The following is a 25,604-nucleotide window of genomic DNA, read 5'->3' as shown; positions in this document are numbered from 1 at the left end:
ACTAAGGGTTAACATCCCCAAGTGGACTGTTGACCTTCTTATTTAGTTCCTGGCATGATAAAGTAATTGTAAGCCTATGGACAATCTTCCATGCACAACTAGAGATCCACAGACCACAGATGAAAAACATCTCTTCATGTTAAAGGGGCTTGCCAGCTTTGCTCCATGTCCCACCCTAGGGGTACAAAGTGTTGTGAAAATTGTTTTGCTGTTCCAACTTCTATAGCAAGAAGAGGCATCCACAGGTGTGTCTCTGGTGGAACAGGAGCCATTTTACACAGCAACTTCTTTTTGTTTTTGTCCAGGAGTCTTCCTAACCTTCCTGATCACATCAGCAAATCTAAGTGTAAGCCCGGTCATCTTTAAGAATGGCTCTGCTATAGGTAGCAGCCAGGTGAACTGCTTTTCTCTACATTTGTGGGGTAAAGCTGCTCGGCTGATGAGGGGCACACCAAATGAGCACCTGGCAGTTGTTTATTTGATGACCAGATCTGCTGTGATCTGTTCTTCAGTAGCTGGTTGGAAGCTGAGAAGAAGACAACTACAGAAGGTTTCAACCGACCAGCGTGCATTGGTGTGAACCTTCAAGAGAATGTGAGTAAATGCTTTTAAAATTTTCTCTGTGTGTAGGCGTGCTGCACAGGCAAGTCAGTGTGGATTTAGAAGCGCCCATGTCTTATGCTTTGTGTGCTTTGAGATAAAGTCTCTTAAATCTGTGAACTGTAGGGTTGGAGCTGTTTGTGTTACCTTGGCTGGTGCGGCAGCGGGGGTGGGGTAAGTTCTTGTTTCTTCTTCAGAGCTGGAATCTGTGACTGGAGACTGACACGTGCTGCTTTTCTAGTTTGGTATGAGCCCAATAGCATATGGAAGTCCAATGCTATTGATTTCCTTCACTGGAGTGTTTTACAACTCCTGAATTGTAGGTGTCAGAGCTGAGGGTTGTGCTTGAAACTACAAGGTTTGTGTTACATGAGATTTGGGCAGGCAGGTGGAAAGCTCATGGTGTGACTTATTAAACCTACTGAAAATTTGACATCAACACTGTTGTAAAGAGGAAAGCAGCTCAGGGGGTTCTTGTATCGTGACACCAGAGCTTATGTTACAGTAGATGTTGTATGTCGGGTGGTGTGTCATAAACTAAGATGACAGAGGCTGGTGTAGTGTGTAAGTGGGCTGTTGGAGAGAAAGGGAATAACCTCAAAGCAGTTGGTCAAGAAAAGAGATGGAGCCTTTGCTTGGAAAGCCATAAAGCCAGGTCTGGTTCCTCAGCTGGGTACTTGTTGAACTTTTGTATCTCTCATGTCACAGAATCTTTGTTACTAACCTTTAGCAGCATTTTGAAACTGTGGTAACTGTGTCTCTCTACAGTAGGTGTGATACAAAACCCAAGGAGAAACTGTTGGAAAGAGTTTGAATTCCAGCAGGATGCTTAGAGTAACTAAACAAAGCTGATGTGTAAGCACTGCCAGCCTACAGCCTGCCTTAAAAAAAAAAGAAAGCAATAGGTTAGAGAAGGCACCGTGGCTGTACTGGTGTAGCACAGGTAGGGAGCACAGCTTACCATATCCCAACCAATTTGGGTTATGTGCACATTTATGAATTCCAGTGCTGTTACGCTCTAGATTTCTGGCATCCCTGTGAGGGACTTAACCATGATCTCTTGTCTGTTCCAGTTCTTGGTCATACAGTACTAAAGAGGTATTCTGTAGCTAGGAGATGCCTTTCATCAGAAGTGAAATATTAACTGTTAAAAATCTTGAAACTGTTATATCTCGGTTTTGTAAGAAAAGTGAGCTGTTTGGGCTTGCAGTAAAACATCTGTGCTTGACACTGGCATAGACCATGCTTAGAATAAGGTGTTTAGTTTTGGGCCTCTCACTACAAGAAGGACATTGAGGCACTGGAATGTGTCCAGAGAAGAGCAACGAAACTGGTGAAGGGTCAGGAGTCTTATCAGGAGTGGCTGAGGGAGCTGGGGTTGTTTAGCCTAGAGAAAAGGAGGCTGAGGGGAGACCTCATTGCTCTCTATAACTGCCTGAAAGGACATTGTAGTGAGGTGGGTGTTGGTCTCTTGTCCCAGATAACAAGTGGTAGGATGAGAGGGAATGGCCACAATTTGCAGCAGTGAAGGCTTCGAATAAGGAAAAAATTCTTTACCAAAAGAGTGGTGAAGCATTAGTACAGGCTGCCCAGGGAAGCAGTGGGATCTCCATCTCTGGAGACATTAAAGAAAACGTGTTTGTGGCACTTCAGGCCATGGTTTAGTAGGCACGGTGGTGTTGGGCTGATGGTTGGACTTGATAGAGGTCTTTTCCAACCTTAATGATTCTATGATCCTATCTGGACAAAATGAGAAAATACTAAGGAGTAGCATACAGGTCAGTGAGCTCAGCCTTAGGATACCAGCCTTTGTGCAGGTGGTTCCAATGTCTGTGGCCTTCCTTCAGACCCTGGCATCAACACACAGTGCTGGGGGAGAAGGCTGGTCTGTGGCTAGTGCTCACCAGTTCAGATGTTCCCAATAAGTTGTGGCAGATAACATCTCAAAGCATGTTACTTCAAATTTAACTCAGGTTCTTCTCCTTTCTGTAGTACTCAGTATCTCCATTTAAATTTCCTGAATAGCTGTTTCCTCATTCCATTTTCTAAAATAACCAGTATTTGCATAACTGGCCAACCTGATGCTCGAGGTTGGGAGGAGTGGGGTGTTTCTGTAGTGTGGAGTCTGCTCTCTGCTTCTGAAGGAACAAAAATTGCTGCAGGTGAGATCTTGTGGTTCTCATGTAGTGGCCCTTTGGAACATTAGTTGAAGTGTTTGGTGCCCAGAAATTTAGGAGCAAAAGCAAAGGTTACCTAAGAAATGCAAATGGAACTGAGAAAACAGTTATATAACATATATTGTATGGAGATAAAGGCATGGTGGAAGAGACAGAAGCAAAACTATTTTCTTGGTTTAAAAAAAAAAAGGTATTTAAAACATATCAGGGTTTCTCTTTCTCCACCAAAGTTCTTCTGAGTTATTCTCCAACACTCAATTTTGTTCCTGGAGTTTTGCTGTCCTGAAGAAAGACGCTTCTGCTTCAAGTTAGCTGTGAGTTAACTTCCAGGCCCTTCAAGCAAAAATCTTTGTTGTAGTTTGGGGAGTGGGGGGTGATTTGGTTTGGGTTGATTGGCTTTTTTTGTGTTTCATGGTTAGTTTGGCTTAGTTTTAACTACAAGCTTAAAACAGAGCTTCTTGGAAAGTGAGGACTTCAAAAGCACCCGAACGAAAGCAGTAATAAATCTCCACCACTTGCAGCAGAGTACGGCAGCCTGCCTGTGTAATATTGTCTTAACGTCCCATAACCAAAATTCTGGTCCATCACTAAGGAGGACAATGCAGTGCTCCAGCTAAAGAAACTTGGCACAGCTCGTCTCTGCCCCCTTCCAACCCCCCTGTGCCTTTCCTATATGCTCTATGTCAGGGAAGTGAAGTCGGCTTCCTGTGGTGTGGAGCAAAAGGTTTAGAAAAAAGGGACGCCACCACCTTCCAGGCATCTAAGATTTCGAGTGCAGGTTTTTCTATGGTATCACATTGATCTTAAGAGTTAAACACTTTCTGTGCGGACCTCACAGCTTTAAATCTTACTCCTTTCTTCTGATGTGTGGTTTAAGGTACACATCTGAGATGACGAGGTAAAAATTAGAACACATGTGGGCCAGCAAGGCTTTGTTCCAGCTGCTGTGATTTCCAGTTCTGCTGCCTACCACTTCAACAGTTTGTGAGATAGCAGCATTTCCCAATAGTGCCTCTCCTCTGCCACAAACCAAGCCCAGTACAACCACAGGACCTCTAAACAAGTTCTGAGGGCTGGAGACAGCAAAGATAGAGCTTTCTCTCCTAACACGGTGCACATGCATGGACTGAGGGCATGGCTAACTGGAACTTGTTATGTTTTCTAGCAGGTCGTAACACACTGATGTTGACAGCAATATTTTGGAATAACTCATTCTTTATTTGCTACCATTGTAAACATCTCTTTCTAACACAAACATCACAGTTTACATTATTGCTTTTATATTGTGGTAAACAGAAACGTCTATTAGTATGCAGCTATCTAAGCACAGTGTAATAGGAAGAAGCTGCCCACAAGCTGTCTCGGGCTGTGGGTTGGTGTTTTTTTCCCCTCCCTAGAGAAAGACAAGATCCAGACTGGCACAAAAACCATCAGTGCAGAGATCAATCACTACAGCAACACAGAACGAGAATGACAGAAAGAAACAGGTTACATCTTCACCACATGTTCACTACCAGTATTTTCAATACTGACTGCTGAACTCCCACCTAACTAAACACAAACATTGTCATCACAATTCTTAAAACAAGGCTAACCAATATATTTTATAAAATGTTTATTGTTTAAACAAGGATGGAAAATCTGGAAAATGAATGCTTGGGGCTTTGTGTAGGTTTAATTTTTGGTCTGCATTTTTTTGTGAGTTTTTTTCCAAAGAGTGAAAATCCAAAACTATTTATCCGAGGTGCTTAAATTGGCCCCTTTTCCTCATGTCCTTTAGGACAAAATGCCCTACTATTTACAGGCTATACCAGCTGTCAGAAGCACAACCAATTTCGAAACATCCTTGGTTTCATTCTTCTTAAGTACCATGGTCTTCAAATCACTTTCCAGTCAAGTTGCTTACTTGTGAAGCAATGTGTTTGCTTACTGAAACTCTAGATCTTACTTTTGTTTGTGGCAAACTGACTTATCTGCAGATTAATTTGTTCCTGGAGTGGCACGTTTTGAGTGTACACTGAACAACAACAGTGGAGGTAGTTTGTTAAACAGTTGCTACAGGAACAACAACACACTGATAGAACCACCCTGTTGTCTTCAGTTTTAGTTTTTTTTCCTAAAATTACCATTGCATATAAAGCATTCACTATGTGAAAGCTTAAAGAGGCAGCAAGTTAGAAAACTAACCGTACTTACAAATTCTAGTAAGATAATACGTACTTTAAAACATGACAGTTAATAAATAACAAGAAAATTTACCAATGTTTTAAGACTCCTGGAATAAACCACAAGCAACAAGTTATGATGTTAAACAAATTGATTCTATCACCTTGCAGAAAGGTGGCCCACCTCCTTTTTGAATCTTCCATAATGTTAGGATTGTCATCCTACAACAGACTGTAGGTGTATAATACCGCTGACAGGTAAAACATTGTTCCCTAAACACAATTTTACCTTTTCCCATGTATTTTCTAGCTACCACCATAATACAATTAGCTACCACTGGTGCAAAATGGGGACATCCAGTACCTGTCTACACCTAGTGAGTGACTCCCAGACAAAAGGATTAGGCTACTTGATCGTACAAAACTACATGCAAATTCTAACTGTTCACTGGGGGGGCGTATTGGAGCCCAACATAAACACTCACCTTAATTACTACATGCAAACTAAGGCATTCCCGTGTATCTCGCTCACCTGATGATGGCTGGGTTTGCTTTTTCCTTGTAGGCTGCCACAGTTTACTCCCAGTTCCCACCAATGAAGGTGTATCTTGTGCCAGGCTCTATCTACACGGATTTAGGTGTGTGAGAGGAAATCTGCAACTTGATGGTTGGGCTTTAAAAGCCTCAGCAGTAAATGTCAGTCTCCTTGTGAACAAAGGGATTAAGTGAAAGTTTCAAGGCTGGAAAGATAAGGGTGTAGGTAATTTATGCACCAGTTGCCAAAGAAAGAAGTTGCAGACTGTAGCAGAGGGGACTGTTTTAGAAAGGTGGCCAGGGCAATTTTGTTACTTGCTAGCAAGCAGAAAATTTAAGAATGGGATCTTCTTTCCTGCTGCTGCTAAACACACAGGGGCCACTTCTGAAATTCAGAAGGTCAGTCTGTGTTATTTGCAAAGGAGATCTACAAGCAGTAGCAGAAATTAATGAAGGAAGACAAACATGACAGACGCCGGGGCTAGAAAGTAACAGACAGCTAACTTCACCACCACTGGGACAGAATCAACTTTCCACTTCCCCCCTCAGATTTTGGGAATATCCAGTTATCTACAAGGGTCAAAGAAACAGAGCTCTGCCGCAGGACCCGAGTCCCAGAACTCTCTCCATAGGATCTCAGCTTTTTCAGTGGTGAGAATTGGAGAAAAGAACCAGTCTTTCTGGGGTCAGTTTTGTACCTAATCTTGTCAGTTTAGCGGTTCACCATAACTGTCATAACTGCAAATGCTCTCTCAATGAGCATCTTCACGTTACCATTTATTTTTTAGTAAAATAGCATCAATCCGACACAGATGAGATGAACTTTTCCCCACCCTGCACATGTTAAACTTAGGAACTGTTTAAACCTCACCTATACCTAAGGTATCATAAAAAGCAAACAGAACTGCATTACCTCCTACATAAATACTGTCTACCCTGATCAGCAGCTTTTCCAAAAATAAGAGATTACCGGCATTTAAGGGATCAAAAGCAACTGAGTCGACGCAGTGCAAGAAGTCACTAGTTAGACACCACAGACTCATGGAATTACTGAGGTTGGAAGGCACCTCTAGAGATCAGAGTCCAACCCCCTGCCCAAAGCAGGTGCAAAGATCACCTAAAGCAGGCTGCTTACAACCGTGTCCAGCTGGGTTTTGATTATCTCCCAGGAGACGCGGTATTACATATTATAATAATACATCAGATACTCATGTAGTGTAACCACTCATTACAGAAAGGGATTTGTCTTTTTTCTTCTTGCATTCAATATTTCCGCTCCCCTTGAACCTCTTCATGACTAGTCATTGACTAGAAGTTAACTGATTTACCTGAGATGATTTTAAAAAAAAAGGCATGAAAGCTTCAAAATTCTACAAATTTTCTGCCACCGTGTGCTATTTAGGTATATGCTGAAAGGGTCTTTCACAAATAACTCAAGCTTCCAAGGCTGTGATCTGGTTACAGAACCAAAACAAAACACTGGCTGTATAAAGCAGAAGGCACTTAGTAGGTTTTAGAAAATGAAATGGTCATACCAAATCTGTTTAAAGTTGCTTTAAGCAATAATTAGTCACAACATAGATATGTAGTCCTATTGACTAGATTGTCTGAGAATGCCAAGATTAAGGAACACCTTGCAGCTGCATCCTTTCCGTGGAAAATATATCTTTGTTAGAGTTGTACTCAGCGCTGAATTTATTTTCACAATGTAGGAACTGCAGCTGCAATAAATGTTTTTAATGAGTGAACTTTATAAAAGGGCTAAAATAACTCTCTAGTACTTCCCAGTGAGAATACCCCACCAGCTGCTAAAAGAAGGCGCTGACTGCAGATCTGAAGTCAAGCAGCCCACACAGCTGAAGTCAGATTAGAAAGAAGTGAAGATTTTCTACAGTAGGAATATTTTTAGAAGGAGTAGCTTTAGTCTTGAGGATCTGATCCTCACATTGATGACTTATGGTTCTTTTTGGTTATTTGCAAACTAAGTTTTTACCAAGCAGGAATTTTCTGTTACAAATCCACAGATAAAAAAAAAAAATTCCTTAGCCAGATGTAATTTCTAGCGATTAAATCACTATGTTGATGGGTTAAGCCTCTTCCCCAAAATCAGAAGTGACCACTGCCTCCCCTTCGTAGACCTCTTCATTACAGAGAAATTTAACATTGACTGCGTGTACAGAAGAATACAAAGTCTAAACACAGTGTTATTTCAACTAAAAAGTTTTTTAAAATCCAGTTATCAGTCAAACCTATTCATGGAAAACATGATGCAGCATAAATACCTGCTTTGTGTTCCTGCACCACGTAATAGAAAAGAAATTGTGAAAGCAAGTGATCCAGAGGCTCTTGAGATTGATGGGTTGGATTTTGTGTTGGTTTGTTGGTTATTTTTTGTTTTTTTTTTTTTAAAAAAAGCTGTCCTTTGGAGAATAGCATATAAAGACCTGTAAACAGAGGTTGATTGTCCAAGCTTTCTTAACTGAATTTTGATTTTTTTTAAAAAAAAAAATATAAAGAAAAAGTTCCACTGTTAAACCGCTTTTGGTGAATCATGCAAAACTTCCATCCAAATGCATAATTCCATTTTTTTTATGCAGAACCTTATAGACTGCAGAGGAATTAAGGTTTCTTTGTATTTTGTAAGGTTAGTATAACATCACAATCCAGTAGAAGTCCCTTAATTTTTTCATGGAATTTCTCTCTATACTGGTTGAAGTGCATAATGCTTTCTGGTTCTTCTTCAAACCAGAACCTGTCAAACTCATAAACCAGATAACCTGTGAAGAAAATAAAACACAGATCTGCAAAAATGACCTCCACAATTTTCTGCCTTGATCTAGCTTGACCTAGAATGGTCCCTTCTGTTCAGTCCCTTAAAACAGTGAGTGTCCCATCCTGGTCAACAGCAAGCCTTTGGACACAGTAGTAAGGAATAAAAAAATAAATGTACTAATTCTGAGTTTTCAGACTTCAGTCTCCTATATAGAAAGCCACCCAAATTTATCCCTTAAATGTACGTTTCTGTAGCAGAATGTTCAAGCACCAGCTACATTTCCAGTGCCTGATCCAGACAATGAACAGCTTGCTGTGGCTAGCAAGAAAAAAGTGGAAAAATCCTAAACTGCACGTTGTAGACTTCCCCTAGGTAGTCAGTACAGAAGAAGCTGCAGATACTTACAGTAAAACTGATGGAAGTGCTCCATCTGTGGCAATCCACAGACCACGTTGTACAGATGAGACTTTAATGCACCGTTCTTAAGTAAGCTGTATGCCATTTCTGTCAGATTGATTCCAACTATTGCATAAGAATATCTGCAACACCAATCACAGGTCACATTTTACCTTATGGATGGAAGGACTTGGAAGCTTCCCTCAAACAGTCTGCATTAATCTTTTGTTCTTCCTTTTCTCAGAAACGCTTGCTTTAGCAGTCCTAAAGGAATTAATCTTTTGTTCTTCCTTTTCTCCTTTAGCATTCCTTTAGGACTTTAGGACTGCTAAAGGAGAAAAGGAAGAACAAAAGATTAATTCGGGTCAATGATACGGGTGTTTAATTGATCTAAATGTCTTGGATTCATGACCCACTTGCCCAAGGATGATTATTTATAACTGAAGTCATGAAAGCCTCCCAGTCTTGGTAGGTGATTGAGTTAACGGGGGAGTGGATGGGTCAGATGATATGCACAGGTTTACCAGATTTCCTCTGGTTTTGACTTGATTTAGAGCATATTTCCCTGTAAAATGAGCTAGATGTTTTAATATGCAAAGTTCTCAACAGTGAAGTTCAATAACAAGAAAACATGTATTTGTATACTTATTAAAGAACAGAAACCTAGCAAAAAAAGAGGAACTTAAGAAATAATCTATACCATCCTGACACACGATCAGCAAGAAGGCAACAAATAAGTATTCATTGCTAAATCTAATGTAAGCCTATTAGAAATACAGTGAACTGTTAACCAAAGTCAGTATTTTGCAACATTTTTGTCCCAACAAGTCTATTCTGAAAAAAAAACCCCAAACCTGCATATAGTTCCCAGCCTGAAATCAATTTGTGTTTGGTTTCTCACACCTTTCTACTTCAACCCTTTTTGCATCTTTTAATGGAAAAAAATGACAAATACTTCCCTTTTTATTTTCTGGACACATACTTCACATGAGTTCTTACAGAGAACAAGCCAGAAAGAGTCATACAGTGACTTACCCCAGCTTTGGGTGATTTGAACGAGAAAGGATCTGACGAGCTTCATCGGTGTAATGCTTACTAAAATACCTGCCAGGGTAGAACAGAATCTTCCATTAGTTTTTTTAAGCTCATAGGAAAAAAAAATTAATGTGTTCAATGTCAAAATGTGTAGCTTTAAGCTAAAGCTGAATAGTACTCTGTACTGAAAAATGGCACAAAATGAAAGCCAAGGAAAAGCTAGCAAATTAAACTATATACAGCATTAAGTAAAACAGTAACAAAAAAAATAATCATTGTGATCTAAGCATCAAATATGAAGTTCACCCAATTCCAAAAATTAGTTTAGCAAACTTATGCAAACCTGTTTATTTTTTATGACAGTCATTAGTTCAGGAATATTAAGTTTTTGACAAGTTACTTTCTAAGTATGACAAATCTACAGCGACAACAAAAAATAAGGTGTCTTGGGTACTTTCCTGTTCCTCCCTTCACTTGTGGGCCTCTACCCAACCAGGAGTTTCAGCTGCTAGAAACGTTAACTTATTAAAACTTATTAACTTATTTAAAAATACTATTTTTCATTGTACAGAGGCAACCATTTATTTCTTTTTGCTTCTGTTCGTTCTTTATTAGAAAGAGCACTAACTAGGCAAAATACATAAGTATTGAAAATTAGTTACAACAGAAATTAAACACTTCTTTTCACTTACACCAGATTCACCAGCCCCAGCAGGCCCATTCCTCTGAAGTCTGTTTTGGGATCATCACCTTGGAAGCCAATGTCACACCACTGCTTGGTGATTCTGGCCTTCAGATTCTCATGAGGCATCAGCAAATTCCAAAGCTGCACAAATATGCTTCCATGTTATGCACAGCTGCTAAAGTATTCCAAGTCACATAATTCAGAACACTCGCTGTTGCACACTAGAAACCATTCACCAAGGAACAGAATAAAATCTGCAGGCTGTTCTCTTCTGTTAGTAGCAATCTGGAGTCGTACTCAATGGCTCATTTCAGCAATTACGAAAGTGATTACATTTAACTTTAAATGTGGCAATTTCCCTTCACAGACAAAGCCACTGTATCAACAGTAAAGAAGCAAAGGCTTGTTTAACTTCAGATATTAATTTGTGCACTGTTTTCTGATAGGAAGGCTAGAAAATTAAATACAAATTCTCAATGAATGCTTACTTAATGGACCAATGTTGAGACTTGCATAGTAAGCTGAGATAATGAATAAACATGCAGAAAGCATGCCAATATATTTGCACAGTAGAAGTTACTTTAAAAAGCCTCAAGCAGTATCATATTTTTTGCTTGCTCTTAATGTTGCCTAAAATACATTGCCAATAGTCTTTATCTTCCAGCCTTCGCTGGGACGCAGTAATAAGAAAAACTAGTGTCTCCTTCAGCAATTAACAGTTTACAAACTTAACCATGTACATGAGGTTAAATATTTTCAGTTACAATCCTTCAGTAACCCATTACAAAACTGTTTTCCTACTTACGTGTCGTTGTTATATCTGATCTACACAAAATAATCCCAGTGCGAGTAACTCTGGTCTACTAAGTGGTTTTGCTTTGATATTGTAATGTGTGAGTTCTACAGTGGCTTAGCAGCTCACAAGTAGAAAAGAGCTTCAAGCAGGCCAGCTGCTAAGAATACTACCAATAAATTTAAGTTCATTCAAGCTGTTCGAATTGAGAGGGAAACAAAAAAATAAACCAACATTTTTTATTTAAAAGATTATTTTTACCTCAATTAACTGTTCCTCATGTTCTTCATTATCTGAATCATATGGCACCTTCCTCAGATTTTCCACATTCAAATAAAGTTTTTTATAACCTGATATCTGCAGTAACGTTACATGCAGATTTGTCTTAAACCTGAAATAATAACAAAATACCACACAGAAGCCATTAGAGGCAGAGTTAGCCATAAATTCTTGCTTGAACTACCAGATAAGACCTTCTTTATGTTAATGCAATGCCAATATTAGAATTGGGAAGTGCTTTATGTCTACTTTTGAAACTACAGCACATTGGCTAAATCTGCTATGTGGACCTTACTTCTACTTGGAAAAAAAACTCCTCTAGCAGACTTTAGTGCTGCAGTTGGGCCCTACTCACTTAAATTGTGGAAGAAAAATGTAACTTAGGTAAAAACTCTGACACAAGAAAACTCCAAGTAGTATGCTGACCCCTGTTCCTTCACCTACCCCTAAAGTTTTTACACATCTTAAGGTGAAACTCCATCAGAAATACTTATTGCTTTAGCTTCAAAGAAGCATTTTATTAAACTTCAAGATTTTGACTATTCACTTTTTTCCCTCTCAATTGGTCATAGTTATGCAGATGAATGCAAACCTTAATCAGGCACACTATACCCTCTCAAATATACCAGGCAATTACACAGCTCATATAATCAACCTATTCAATAATCATATTACTTGGAAATAAGGAGAAACAGAAGGGACTCGCAAGACAGACATGGTTATTCAAAATCCAAGTCAACTAAAACTTTGCAGCTTATTTTCTAGAAGTGAAGAGGACATAATGATAACTTATTTTCTAGTTTCATTCTAAAGACTTGTTCTGAATGGCCTAAACGCTATATCAGATTAAGCAACTGCAAGAATGTGCCAAGAAGCCAGAATTATCTGCCATGAAGAACTTATGGTTAGGTTCCAAACATACCCTGTATCCTTCTGTTCAATTTTCTTTTCTTTCATTACATCTCTGACACACTTTTCCACTTCAGCTTCCTCAACATGTACAGCATTTCTTAAAACCTAGGAAGTTAGCACAGTAAAAGACTTCATGATGAATGCAGAAATCTGTCATCTACTTTATTCTTACTCTTCAGCTTCCATATACCTGCCATGTATGAAACCTTTACTAAAAAACAACTCTCCATTTGTTGCAATGGTTTACAACAAATAGGCTCAAATTGCCTGTGAAAGATGTGCAATCATTACATAAAAGCATAATAAGTAACTTAGTCAGACTGTAAACCACATCGCTTAAACTGAAGTCTGACAAAGAATAAATAAAAAGCTCTAGAGTTGCTTAGTTTAGGTTCCTGTTTGCTTTCAAACGCTGAGCTGAAACGTGTTCTTCCTAATCCAACTGAAACAAACACAGCTATAGATGAGCAAAAGTGGTAACATTTCAATAAGGAGATAATGCTTCAGAATCAAGAGAACTAACTAAGCTGAGGTTTCAGTACTGGAATGAAACAAAAGAACTTAATGCAAGATACTGCTATTCTGCAATCTCCTAAAGGGCAAATGCTGGTAATAACCACTCACTGCCCACCTAAAATGACTGCACAGCAATTTAACTTTGTCTTCTAGGCTTTTTATGGTCACGATGCATTTGTTAATACAATTCATGCCAACACAAAAGCAGCTTCCTTTCAGTCCAACAAAAGGTTCACTCTTTTAATACTGGACATCAATATATTCGATATAATCATTTAGTTGAGAGATGCTAGACGAACCACCCATACTGTGCTCTGCTGCAACAAAGATGCTCGTGGCAGTTCCTGGTTCTCTCACATCACATTGCAGTGATCAGCTACAGAAAGGGAGACTGCCCTCACCTCAGTCTTCAAGACAAAGTTTTGTTCAAGATACACAGATTTGAGGGTTTAAAGTGTTAGCTTATGCCTACCTGCTACAGAACAATTGGAATAACCTTGTCAAATGTCTGCCTTCTGACGCATATTACATTTTTTTCAATGATTCAGCACGCTATTGTATACTCTATAGTTAATTGCTTTATCCGTATCATGTATCTACACCACAACTCTGGTTTCTATCAACACAACAGAGATTGTTGTGACAGGGAGAACTGACTCTCTTCAAGAACAGCAGCTCTGTAGAATAACTCATCTGCTAAAGAGCAGGTAACCTTCCAGAGAGATGGAAACAAGCATTTGAAAGAACCTGGCATTTGAGAAACCTCAGCTAACCCTACTGCACAGAACCCAAAATGCTGTTCTCTCCTTTCTGCCTTTTATTCCTGTAATTCCTTCCACCTTCAAAACATAAATGCAGATGTTCTTTCCTGGGATCTGTCTCTGAAAGAAGGTTTTATTACAGTCTAATCTATTATCTTTTACCTTATTTTTTGATGATTCCAGTGAATGTTCTGCAATAAAAAAAAAAAAGGAAATGTCATGGTAAAACTGAACTGAAGTTGTTTTAAATAATCGACAACTGGTTTTCTGGTGGCATGTAAGGATTATAAAATTTTGCATCCCTTTTCTACAGTTAATGAATAAAAAATTACTCAATCTTAAAATTAAATCTTCAGGTATCGGGTAACTTAAAACTTTTGATTTACATAGGGGTTTTTTATAGTCTTTGAGTACCATACTGAAAATAGGCTTGCATTTTTTAAAATATCAATCAATTAAATGTAAGAAAACGAAGACAAACTTGACAAGAATCATAGAATCATTTGGTTGGAAAAGACTTCCGAGATCATAGAGTTCAATCGTATGCGGCCACTACTAAGCCACATCTCTCAGCACTTTGTCTATTCGTCTTTTAAATACCTCTGGGCATGGTGACACAATCATGTCCCAAAAGGTGGGCAGCCTGTACCAGTCCTTGACAACCCTTCCAGTGAAGAATTTTTTTCTGATATCTAATCTGAACCTTCGCTGGTGCAACTTGAGGCTATTTCTTCTCATCCTATTGCTTGTTACTTGGGAGAAGAGACCAACACCTGCCTCAGTACAACCTCCTTTCAGGTAGACAGATAAGGTCTCCCCTCAGCCTCCTTTTCTCCAGGCTAAACAACCACATGCCTCAGTATTTTTCCATTCTTAGAAATGATTCTGTGTATAATACTGAAGAATAAGGAGCTACAAAGTGATGAGAAGGCTCTGGGGAAAACATAAGGCTTCTGATAGCTGGGGAAGTGGGCCTGTGCAAACCTCATGAGGTTCAACAAGGCTGAGTGTAAGGTCCTACAACTGGGTTGGGGCAATCTGCAGTTTCAATACAGGATGGGAGAAGACATGATGGAGAGCAGCCTTGCAGATGAGGACTTGGGGGTGCTGATTGATGAGAAGTTTGACAGGAGCTGGCATGGGGAACTCACAGCCCAGAAGGCAAGCCATGTCCTGGGTTGCATCAAAGGAGGTGTGGCCAGCAGGGCAAGAGAGGTGATTCTCTCTCTGCTCTGCTCTTGTGAGATGCCACCTTGGGTATTGTGTCCAGCTCTGCAATCCCCAACATAAAGATATGGAAATTTTGGAACAGGTCCACAGGAGAGTCACAAAGATGATCTGAGGGCTGCAGCACCTTCCATATGAGGACAGGCTGAGACAGTTGGGGTTGTTCAGCCTGGAGAAGGCACCAGGGAGACCTTGGAGTAGCTTCCAGTACCTGAAGGGGCTACAGGAAAGCTGGGGAGGGACTTTTTACAAGGGCGTGGAGTGATGTGATATGATATGGGGGAATGGCTTTAAATTGGAAGTGGGAAGATTTAGGTTAGTCATTAGGAAGAAATTCTTCACGATGAGGGTGGTGAGGCACTGGCACACGTTGCCCAGGGAAGCTGTGGCTGCCCCATGCCTGGAGGTGTTCAAGGCCAGGTTGGATGGGGCCTTGAGCAGCCTGGTCTGGTGGGATGTGTCCCTGCCCATGGCAGGGGAGTTGGAACTGGATGATCCTTAAGGTCCTTTCCAACCCAAACCATTCTGTGATTCAATGATCTGCTTTTTGAAGCTCACTGGAGTTACCTCAGCAAGCAGGGAAGGGCACTGGATCTGGCATTCTGATTTAAAATCCTCAGACACCAGCCAGGAACAGGGAAACCGATATCCAGGGAAGCAGCCTGTCCTGGGGACAGCACTGGCTGCTGACGATCACGTCTGAGGATGCACCTGCAGCCCTGGATGAGCCCCGCTCCTGTGCCCTTCGTTACCTACGCACAGCGTCCGCTGGGCACCAGCCTTGGAGTTGTCAAAGAGGCGCTGCAGCTCGCATTTCCCTGTCAGCAGCCGCAGGACCCACTTCAGCCAGAACCGAAAGTAGTGGCTGTAGAGGAACCCCCAGAAGTACACCAGCATCTTCTGCCTAAGGAAAGGCCTGCGTTGACCGGAGGGCCCTGCCAGCAGTAGCCCCCCCCCACCCCTCAGCCTTCAGAGGGCTCCACCCCATTCCAACCCTCCATCCTCAACCTCACACTCCATGTCTGATCCCAACATTCCACTCCTGATCACGACTACCCATTCTCATCCCAATCCCACCCATCCCCACCTGCCACTCCCCACCCCCCCATTTCCCATCCTGACCCTCCATCCCCATCCCGACACCCTATTCCCATTCCAACCGTCCATCCCCAAGCTCCCATTCACTCCCCAACTGCTCATCCATTCCCATCCCATCTCCCCATCCCCATCCCTCCCCTCTGTTCCCATTCCCACCCTCCATTCCCCATCCCTCCCATTCATTCCCCATCCCTTCCCTCCATCCCCATTTCCACCCACTGTTCCTATCCCCACTCTCCACCCTCACTCCTTCCCTTGTTCCCATTCCCATCCTCTGTTCCCATTCCCACTCTCGTATTTATTCCCCATCAACTCCCCATTCCCACCCTCAATGCCCCATTCCCACCCTCCAATTCATTCCCCATCCCAACTCTCCATCCTCACTCTCACTCTCCATCCCCATTCCTATCCTCCGTTCCCATCCCCACTCTCCTATTCATTCCCCATCCCAAACCTCCCTCCTCTCCATCCCCATTCCCACCCTCCATTCCCCATCCCTCCCATTCATTCCCCACCCTCCTGTCCATCCCCATCCCAACTCTCCATCCCCATCTCGCCCTCTGTTCCCGTTCCCACCCTCCATTCCCCATCCCTCCCCTCCATCCCCATTCCCACCCTCCATTCCCCAGCCCCGCTCTCCCCTCTCCCACCCCGGCGCCGCCACCTCCTCCCGCCGGAAAGCGCTTTCCCCGACCCGGAAGTGATAGCGGGACGGAAGTGCCGGCGGGGAATGGCTTCCCCGGCTCCCCGGAGCGCAGGCGGGATGCCTTCTCTTCAGCTAAAATAGCGCTGGGTTACATCTAAATAATCGTATTTTTGAAAGTTAGGCACAACGTCCCTCCCACAGCGCGGTTTGTTATAGCGTGGGTGGGTTTTCTTTCCAATAGCGTTGATACAACAAGTGGTTCGTAGAATCATAGAATCACCAGGTTGGAAGAGACCCACCGGATCATCGAGTCCAACCATTCCCATCAAACACTAAACCATGTCCCTTAGCACCTCGTCCACCCGTGCCTTAAACACCTCCAGGGACGGTGACTCAACCACCTCCCTGGGCAGCCTGTTCCAGTGCCCAATGACCCTTTCTGTGAAGAATTTTTTTCCTAACGTCCAGCCTGAACCTCCCCTGGTGGAGCTTGAGGCCATTCCCTCTTGTCCTGTCCCCTGTCACTTGGGAGAAGAGGCCAGCTCCCTGCTCTCTACAACCTCCTTTCAGGTAGTTGTAGAGAGCAATGAGGTCTCCCCTCAGCCTCCTCTTCTCCAGGCTAAACACCCCCAGCTCTCTCAGCCATTTCTTACAAGGCCTGTTCTCCAGCCCCCTCACCAGCTTTGTTGCTCTTCTCTGGACTCGCTCCAGAGCCTCAACATCCTTCTTGTGGTGAGGGGCCCTTACTACAATAATTAGAATATTTTTTAATATTTAATTTAATATTTAAGCTAAAGTTGAGTTAACTTTCATCTAAATAATTGTATTTTTGAAAGTTAGACACACCGTCCGTCTGACAGCATGGTTTTTTATAGCATGGGATGTGTGTTTTGGTGTGGTTTTTTTTCAAATGGCGTTGATAGAAGAAGTGGTTCCTATTACAATAAGTGGGATTTTTTTATTTAAGCTAAAGTAGAGTTAAGTTTCATCTCAGTAATTGTATTTTTTGAAAGTTAGAATGTCCCTCTGGCAGCATGGTTTCTGCCAGACAGTATTTTCCCAGGAAATCTGTCATGTTCTATGAGTTTCAAGACTATTAACACCTGTTATGTACGCCCAACTGCCAAATCTCGGTGCTTGAGCAGGTGATCTCTGCTGCCATCACCTCTGTTTGCAGCCTTTGCACCAATCTATCTAAAGCTCCAAATTAGCAAGAGATTTGGCTGTTGGGAAGTTCATAACAATGTTACAATTAGTCTTTGAAAAATAATAGAACATGCATAAGATTTCTGGGAAAATTTGTCCATCTGCACGTGTCAGGGTTCAGTCCCAGCCCAGCTAAATTGCAGCAGCTAAATTGCAGCAGCTGGGGTCTCAAATCCCTTCCCTCCACCCCCAGGAAAAGGGAAGAGGGGAAGGAAAGGAAAGAGACTTGAGGGTGGGAAACTAAAACTACAGCTTTAATGTAATGGCACTAGTTATGAACATAAATAGAAAGTAATAAAATATATACAAATATATGTGACCACACCCCACCCCATCCATTAATTACTCTACATCACCACAAATGCTGCAGAGCAGACAGGAGGGAATGGGTGTGTGGCTAGGAGGGAGCTGAGCTCAGGAACTAGTCAGGAATGCACGGATCCAGGGTCAGGAGCAACAGGTAGACGAGGTCCTCACTGCACGGTGGCCATCCCAGAAGAGGGAGAAGCCCCTTGTAATCTCTCATTTTATTCTGAGTATGGTGTACATGGGATGGAACACTCTGCTGCTCAGTGTGGGGTCACCTGCACCGTTCGTCCCTCCTCACCAGCGCGGATCTTTTCCACCAGCTCGAGGATGGGCTCGGTGGCTACAGGGATAACTACCAGCACTGGCCTTTGTGCAAACCAGTGCCCTGTGTTATTGCTTTTAGAGAACAGTCCTAAAACCATGCAGTTAGCTTTCAGAGAACGGAATCACTTACAGCAACTGAGTTACTCACAAAACTGACTCCGATTTAGCTCGAACCAGAGCAGCATGTAAGTGGGAAATACATTCTGTAATACGTTCTGTCCCCAGCTCTTGTCTCGCTGCGCACCATTGATGGAGATCACTCCCTCATGTTGTCCAGCCCTGCAGCAGAAGGATGTGTGCTCACAGACCAGAAAGCCAACCATATCATCAGCTGCACCAAAAGAAGCGTGGCTAGCAGGGAGAGGGAGGTGATTCTACCCCTCTACTCTGCTCTCGTGAGACTTCACCTGGAGTATTGTGTCCAGTTCTGGACCTCTCAGCACAGGAAGGACATGGAGTTATTAGAGTCCAGAGGAGGGCCACAAAGATGATCAGAGGGCTGGAGCACCTCTCATAGGAGGAGAGGCTCAGAGAGTTGGGCTAGTTCAGCCTGGAGAAGAGAAGGTTTCAGGGAGACCTTAGAGCGTCTTCAAGTACTTAAAGAGGGCCTACAGGAAAGCCAAGAAGGGCTCTTTGTCAGAGGGTGTAGTCATGAGTGTAATGGTTTTAAGCTGAAAGAGGCAAGATTTAAATTAGATATTTGGAAGAAATTTGTTCCTGTGAGGGAGGTGAGGCACTTGCATAGGTTGCCTGGGGAAGCTGTGGATGCCCCATCCCTGGAGGTGTTCAAGACCAGGCTGGATGAGGTTTTGAGCAACCTGATCCAGAGGGAGGTTGGAGCTGGGTGATCTTTAAGGTCCCTTCCAACCCAAACCATTCTATGATTCTGTGTTATGAATTTACTTGGGCTGGATGCTTTTAAGAAGGAGCGCTTTGCCATGCATCCTGCTGAACAGTGATTCAGCCCAAGTGTTGCATTTGGCTGCAGTCAGTACTTCCAGGACCCAAGGGAGTGGCAGGAGGATGTGCCAGGGAGGTTTAGGTTGGATATTAGGAAAAGATTCTTCCCCTAGAGGGTGGTGGAGCACTGGACCAGGCTCCCAAGGGAAGCAGTCATGGTGCCAAGCCTGACAATATTCGAGAAACATTTGGGCAATGCACTGAGACACTTGGTGTGGATGTTGGGGCTGTCCTGTGCAGGGACAGGAGGTGGACTCGATGATCCTTGTAGGTCCCTTCCAACTCAGGACATTCTATGATTCCATTGTATTATAATCAACAATTATTTCAGTAAACATGGGTTGAGCAGTTCCTTTGAGGACAGTGGAAGGTATTCCTGTTCCTCTAGACTATGTGCAAGAATTGTAGGGCTGAAAGGGAGCTGACAGACTTGCTTGACCACATTCTAATATATTTTTAAATATGAGGAAATTGAAGTACCTTTTACACAGAATCAAAAGCCACACAGCAGGTCTGGTGGCCAGTGTCGCACAGAGGATTTAATTCACTTGACCAACACGTTTGACATCCTCCTGTAGGATTTTCACACTCGTGGGGGTGGAGAGTTTCACGTGGGGGAATCATCAATACATGAATTTCAATTCTTTGCAGGTCTGATTTGTAATACTAAAATCTATGAGGAAAGATTGTGCCTGTTAAGAGACAGCAGGTGGCCGTTTTCTTCAGTGTAATATCTGACTTTTAAATCATTGGAGGAAATGCTTTAAAGCACTAGACAAAAATAAACTATAAAATATTTCTCTCGATTAGGAAATATTTTTTTTCTCAGTAACAGGATGACATGATGATTCTGTTGCATTATCTACGTGTAAGTCGGTCCAAGATAGCTAAAACCCAGAAAGTACCATGAAAAAAAGTATCAGAGATCCAGTGCTTAAGAACTGATAAAAGACGTAGGAAAAAAAGGAGTTTGCATTGCAGGATATGTGTCTGACCTGGCTTGCGTGGGAAACAACTCTGAGCAACTAATCCAGATCAGGAAAAAAAGGATCGCGCTACACCTCCCACCTGACAATTTGGCAACTGCTGCTGCGGGGTTTAGACACAGCGAAGCTGCAAGCCTGTTGTCAGGGGAGTCCAGGCTTCAGCAGCAGCAGAGTATTGCAGTTTGGTGTTGGGAAGGTGGAGGAGTTGTAGCAACATGAAAAAATGGAAGGGTGGTCAGGTCCTTGCTGTCAGTCTTTGTGCCCACGCACGGACTGCTCTGCGATAGCTCACTGGGAGCATGAGCTACCGGAATTATTTACGAAGTCCAGCAGGTGCATCCGTAAAGTGTGGGTCTGTAGGAATAACACAGGGAACTTCCTAGCTCATGAGACCAAAATAAAACCTTCCTTCAAGGGTTTCGCTTTCTGTTACATCTTTTAATTGATTAAGTAGCTCTACTGTGATTCATTTTTCCTGTTATTTATGCTTAAATAGAAAATCCATTTTGTATGGAATTAGAACCAAAGTAACAACTTCTTCTACTACAGGTTTTGGAATTTATTCACTTTCTATTTTGGTTTAGGACAAGCTTAAACTTAACCACAATATTAATGCACACAGTACTTGATTATTCATTTCTCAGTCAGTTCTGTTTGCTTCCAGTCTCCAGGACTGATAGTAGAGTACCCAGTGTGGGCAATACATTGCAGAATATTTCTGTGTGTTGTAATTAGATCTGTTGAGGTAAGTGTGAACATTTTTAAGGTCTTGTTTTAAAGCACTTCTTAAATGTGAGAGTTCAAAAGATGCAAGTTTTGATCCAGCTTATACTTTCTTTTGCTCATAGTGTTTTCTTTACTTAAATCTGTATTTCGAAGTCTGTAACCAATTACATTTATTTATTTTCAATATTTAAGCATATGGCTTTGACAGGTTTTTTTTTCCCACAGCTTTTTATAGCTTGTTATTAAAAAGATATAGAGCTTACATACTGCAAATAAGGCAGGAGATAAAGGTGATTATACCAAACAAGGTAATTTCAGGTGTGTTAATTTCTCATTAGGTTCCAAACCTGATCATCTTTTTCAGTGTATAGCAAGCAATTGCAAACACTTAAAGTCTCCTTGGGTTACTTACAGAACCAAGTGACCGAGCAGTGAGCATGTTTCACTTTACACAAGTGTTGTCACTTGAATCATACAAGACACTTCTGCATCATTATGTTCAGTCAACTTATAAATTATATGAAGATAGTCAAAAATGTAAAGCAGTTGCTTAGGGGAAAACATTCTAGCTCCTTTTTGTGTTCAGGAGTTGCCTTCCAGCATTACCTTCACGGAGACTTTGGCTGAAAGAAAGATAATGACCTAATGTTTACTTTTTAAATTTACATATTGTTGGTGGCAGCAGGGCAAATAAAAGGGGACTTTAACCAGCAATTTCAGTCAGGTCTCTACGCAGTCAGAAAACTTTCTGTGGCAGCGACTATTAGCAATTGTTACAGGTCGTTATTCTTTGTTCGTGTACCCTGTGGATGAAGGACAGCTGCAACGACATGCAGAACGTCCGTTGTTTCACTCATGAGCCTGTGTTTTGTCAAATATTTATTTTAATCTTTCTTATCTCTACCTTTGATTATGCTGAGATGTGTGAAAATAGTATCTGAAACATGAGACAGTCATCTTATCAAGAAAAGGCTTTCAGTTACAAAGCACAAGGACAAGTCTATAAAATCTTTCTTGCAGGTAAACTGCCTTGATGGAACTCATCTATTAAATGGCTTGATTAGTGTGTTAGGGATTACTCAGCAACGTGTTCTACATAGTGTTTTCAAAGATGATCAGTTTGCCAAAAATGCTGAAAGGTTGCTGCTGGGAGGTAAAACATTTAACCCCCAAAGAACCCTATGCATTTTATTTCAATTCTACATAGTTCTTAAGCCTATGAATAACATATGAAGGAAGCCCTGGGAAGGAAATACTAGCAAAGGATGAAGAAAGAGAGGGCCCATGTGTAAGGAGGTGCCAAGGCAGTAGAATTTCATGACATTTTCAGCAATTAAGCGTTTTGGGGTTTTTTGAAGAACAGTTAATGCCCTACCTCATTGTCAGTTAATGAGCTAGCCTAACAAGTCAGTATTAAGTAAATGTTCACTACAACTCGGCAACTGGCTGAGTTCACTACAAGTGCCTGAGTAACTGTGTCTGCCTTAGAGTTAGCCTCAATAAATAACGTCTAATCACTCAGTGTCCCTGTCCACAGATGTTCCCTGTGCGGTGTGTACGTTTGTTATTGGTTTCTGGAAATATGTGATGGGTTGTTCTGGGTTTTCTTCTTACTGGTTCTGAAAACAAGCTAAAATTTAATATGTGTCTGTATTAAATTTCTATTATCTTCAGTAGCCCTTTGTCTTTGCCACAGAATTTACATGTTGACTTTGGCTTTGTGATACATAAAACACCAGCCAGATGATTAAAAGGAATTTTAATCATTGCATGTGATATAGTTAATGTTTATCTGTTCCTCTGAGTTCTAAACCTCTATTTTACTGTAAATGTGCCAAAAATCTACATTGATCCTCCATTAAAAGTAGTGCTTTGAGCTTTTAGTTTGTTGACTTGGGGAGGGAAACGGTGATGAGGAGGCCACAGCATAAGAGGATCGAGTTGTAATCCCATTGGTTAATATGAACGATTACGAATGCATATTCAAAGGGTAGCTTAAAGAAGACTCTTTAGCAAAAATATCAAAGATACAGTTCAGAAACAGAGAGAAAAGGGAAGTTTAGAGTGAATGAGTAGAGATCAGGAATAATGAGGGCTAACTCGAGGTTTCACAGTCCTTTGCGGAGCCATACTCAGATTTTTAGTTCCGCATTTGAATGCAGGCTACTAGTAGTCTTTGCATTATTAATGAATAATAACATTTATAATTCAAACTAGTTAGTAAACAGAGAAGCAAACCTATCCGTGTAATCATTTAAACATGGGAAGGTTACACTAACCTCGCAAAATCAGCAATGTACAGGTCGGGGAGTCTAAGATTAACTTTCAATAAAGGGCATAGTTACACTGGCGTAACACGTGGCACATAAAGGCAGCACTCAGGTTAGAACTCCAGTACGCTTGTGCCTGGACACCAGCATTGGAGGTGTTTGGTTTGCTTTATGCAATGCTATTCCAAGTGCTTTGGGGTTTTGGCATAAGATGAGATGCTGTTATTAAGTAAACAAATAGAGAAAAAGGAAGGAGATGTATTAATTTTACAAACAAATGTTTATAAACCATGTTATGTAAAATACTATATCTTTCGGATAAATAAGGTAATAAGTTATTTATGTGAGTAATAAGGAAATAGGCAACAGGCTGTATAGCAATCACTTAACTGCTTTTATCAGCTGACTAAGTCAACATGATTTCTGAAGTTGTCCTTCAGATCTTTGCCATGCAGGAAGGGATTGTCTTCATCGCAGGTGTGGAATGGGGGAGTAGATTTGTGAGCAGGTAGTGAGCATGTCGAAGGGAAAGCCACCAACTCCTCGCTGAGCAGGTGTGAAATAAATAAAGTTTTAAATAACTGAACATCGGTAGTTCTGTTAAAACTATGGCCCTGATACCGATTCTGAGAAGATCTGTAAATAAGATATCCCCTTCCCATTATAAACCAAGATGTCATAGGGGTTGCATTCTGAACAGTGACTGATTTTTTATTTGCGTATGGATTGCTGAGGACGTGAAAAGCGAGAGAGGTGTGCCTGCCATAAAGGGAAGTCACAAGTGAGAGAGCAGGCACCATGGCAGAAATTAAATGCTTTTATCAACGTATATGAGGACGCCATCAGGTTAGATTTTGCAGGTGTTTTCCTTACTTTTTCTTTAAAGATTAACTGAAAGGCTTCATTTCTTCATCTGACTGTGTTAAATGCGTGTGTTAACTGCACGCTACAGCTTGGCTTCCTGATACAATCTTATGAGTAATATGCGAACAAATGCATCATTGGCTTTAAATTAAGAAAAAACACTCATTACCATTACGATGCTGTGACTTGGGCTGAACAAGTCTGAACTGCTGAGCCCAGAGGGTTCTTGCTGGAAGTGCAGAGCCTCTGCTGGCCACAGCCAGGAGGGTTTTCTGCTCCAGTCCTGGCACCAGGAGGGCTAACGTCTCTGCCCGGGCTATCAGTTTTCCAGTGGGAATTGGCAGTGATACCAAAAATGCTGGGAAATAATGCTCTGTAAAACTTATTTTGGAGTTTTAGAAAGGAAGCGTCCTTCGTCAGGCCTGAGCAACAGGAGGGAGTGATCGCCATCAATTGTGTGCAGTGAGACCAGAGCTGGGACAGAAGGGATTTCCCTAATCTTATGCATATTCTATTATTTTTCAAGGACTAATTTTAACGTTATTATGGAACTTTGCAACATTCAAAATTCTTGCTAATTTGGAGCCTGCTGTGCCTGACCTTGCCTTTGAGATGGCGAAAGGCTGCAGAGGTGATCACAGCAGAGACACCTGCTCAGCACCGATCGCACTACACACAAGATGTTACCAACTCCAGAGAATGGACAGTGTCTGGAAAAATACTGTGTGACAGAAACCATGCTGTCAGAGGGACATTCTGTCTAACTTTCAAAAAATACAATTACTGAGATGAAACTTAACTCTACTTTAGCGTAAATAAAAAATATTCTAATTATTGTAATAGGAACCACTTCTTCTATCAACACTATTTGAAAAAGAAACTCACCCATGCTATAAAAAAAACTTTCTGTCAAAGGGACATTGTGTCTAACTTTCAAAAATACAATTACTTAGACGAAACTTAACTCTGCCTTAGCTTAAATAAAAGTATCCCACTTTTTGTAGTAGAAACTACTTCTTGTACTGATAGCACGGTTTCTTTCAAGCAGTGTTTTTGCAGACACTCTCTGTTCTCTGGAATTGATAATTCCTTGTGCGCAGTGCGATTGGTGCTGAGCAGATGTCTCAGCTGTGATCACCTCTGTTTGCAGCCTTTCCCCACCTCAAAGGCAATGTCAGGCAGAGCTGGCTCCAAAGCTCTAAATTAGCAAGAGTTTTGAAAAATACAATTATTTAGATGAAACTTAACTCTACTCCGGCTCAAATAAACAATATTCCGCTTCTTTTTATAGGAACCACTCCTTGTATTAACACTATTTGAAAAAGAACCAAGCCACGCTATAAAAAAACATGCTGTGAGAGG

At 41.6% G+C, this 25,604-nt stretch overlaps 1 protein-coding gene across 1 annotated transcript; it reads right to left on the bottom strand.

Annotated features, from left to right (window-relative positions):
• Positions 1-6,265: 6,265 nt before the first annotated feature.
• On the bottom strand, positions 6,266-15,821 carry ELMOD2 (ELMO domain containing 2). The gene is made up of 8 exons (XM_069855277.1): positions 15,606-15,821; positions 13,789-13,817; positions 12,360-12,454; positions 11,420-11,549; positions 10,373-10,506; positions 9,681-9,749; positions 8,655-8,788; positions 6,266-8,253 (listed from the first exon to the last, which is right to left on the bottom strand). The coding sequence occupies exons 1-8, from the start codon at positions 15,748-15,750 to the stop codon at positions 8,096-8,098; spliced, it is 894 nt and encodes a 297-aa protein (XP_069711378.1). The 5' UTR covers positions 15,751-15,821; the 3' UTR covers positions 6,266-8,095.
• Positions 15,822-25,604: the final 9,783 nt, after the last annotated feature.

Source organism: Phaenicophaeus curvirostris, chromosome 4 (assembly GCF_032191515.1).
Source record: "Phaenicophaeus curvirostris isolate KB17595 chromosome 4, BPBGC_Pcur_1.0, whole genome shotgun sequence".
In the NCBI taxonomy this organism is placed as follows: domain Eukaryota; kingdom Metazoa; phylum Chordata; class Aves; order Cuculiformes; family Cuculidae; genus Phaenicophaeus; species Phaenicophaeus curvirostris.
This window is presented reverse-complemented; position numbering and strand designations above follow the sequence as displayed.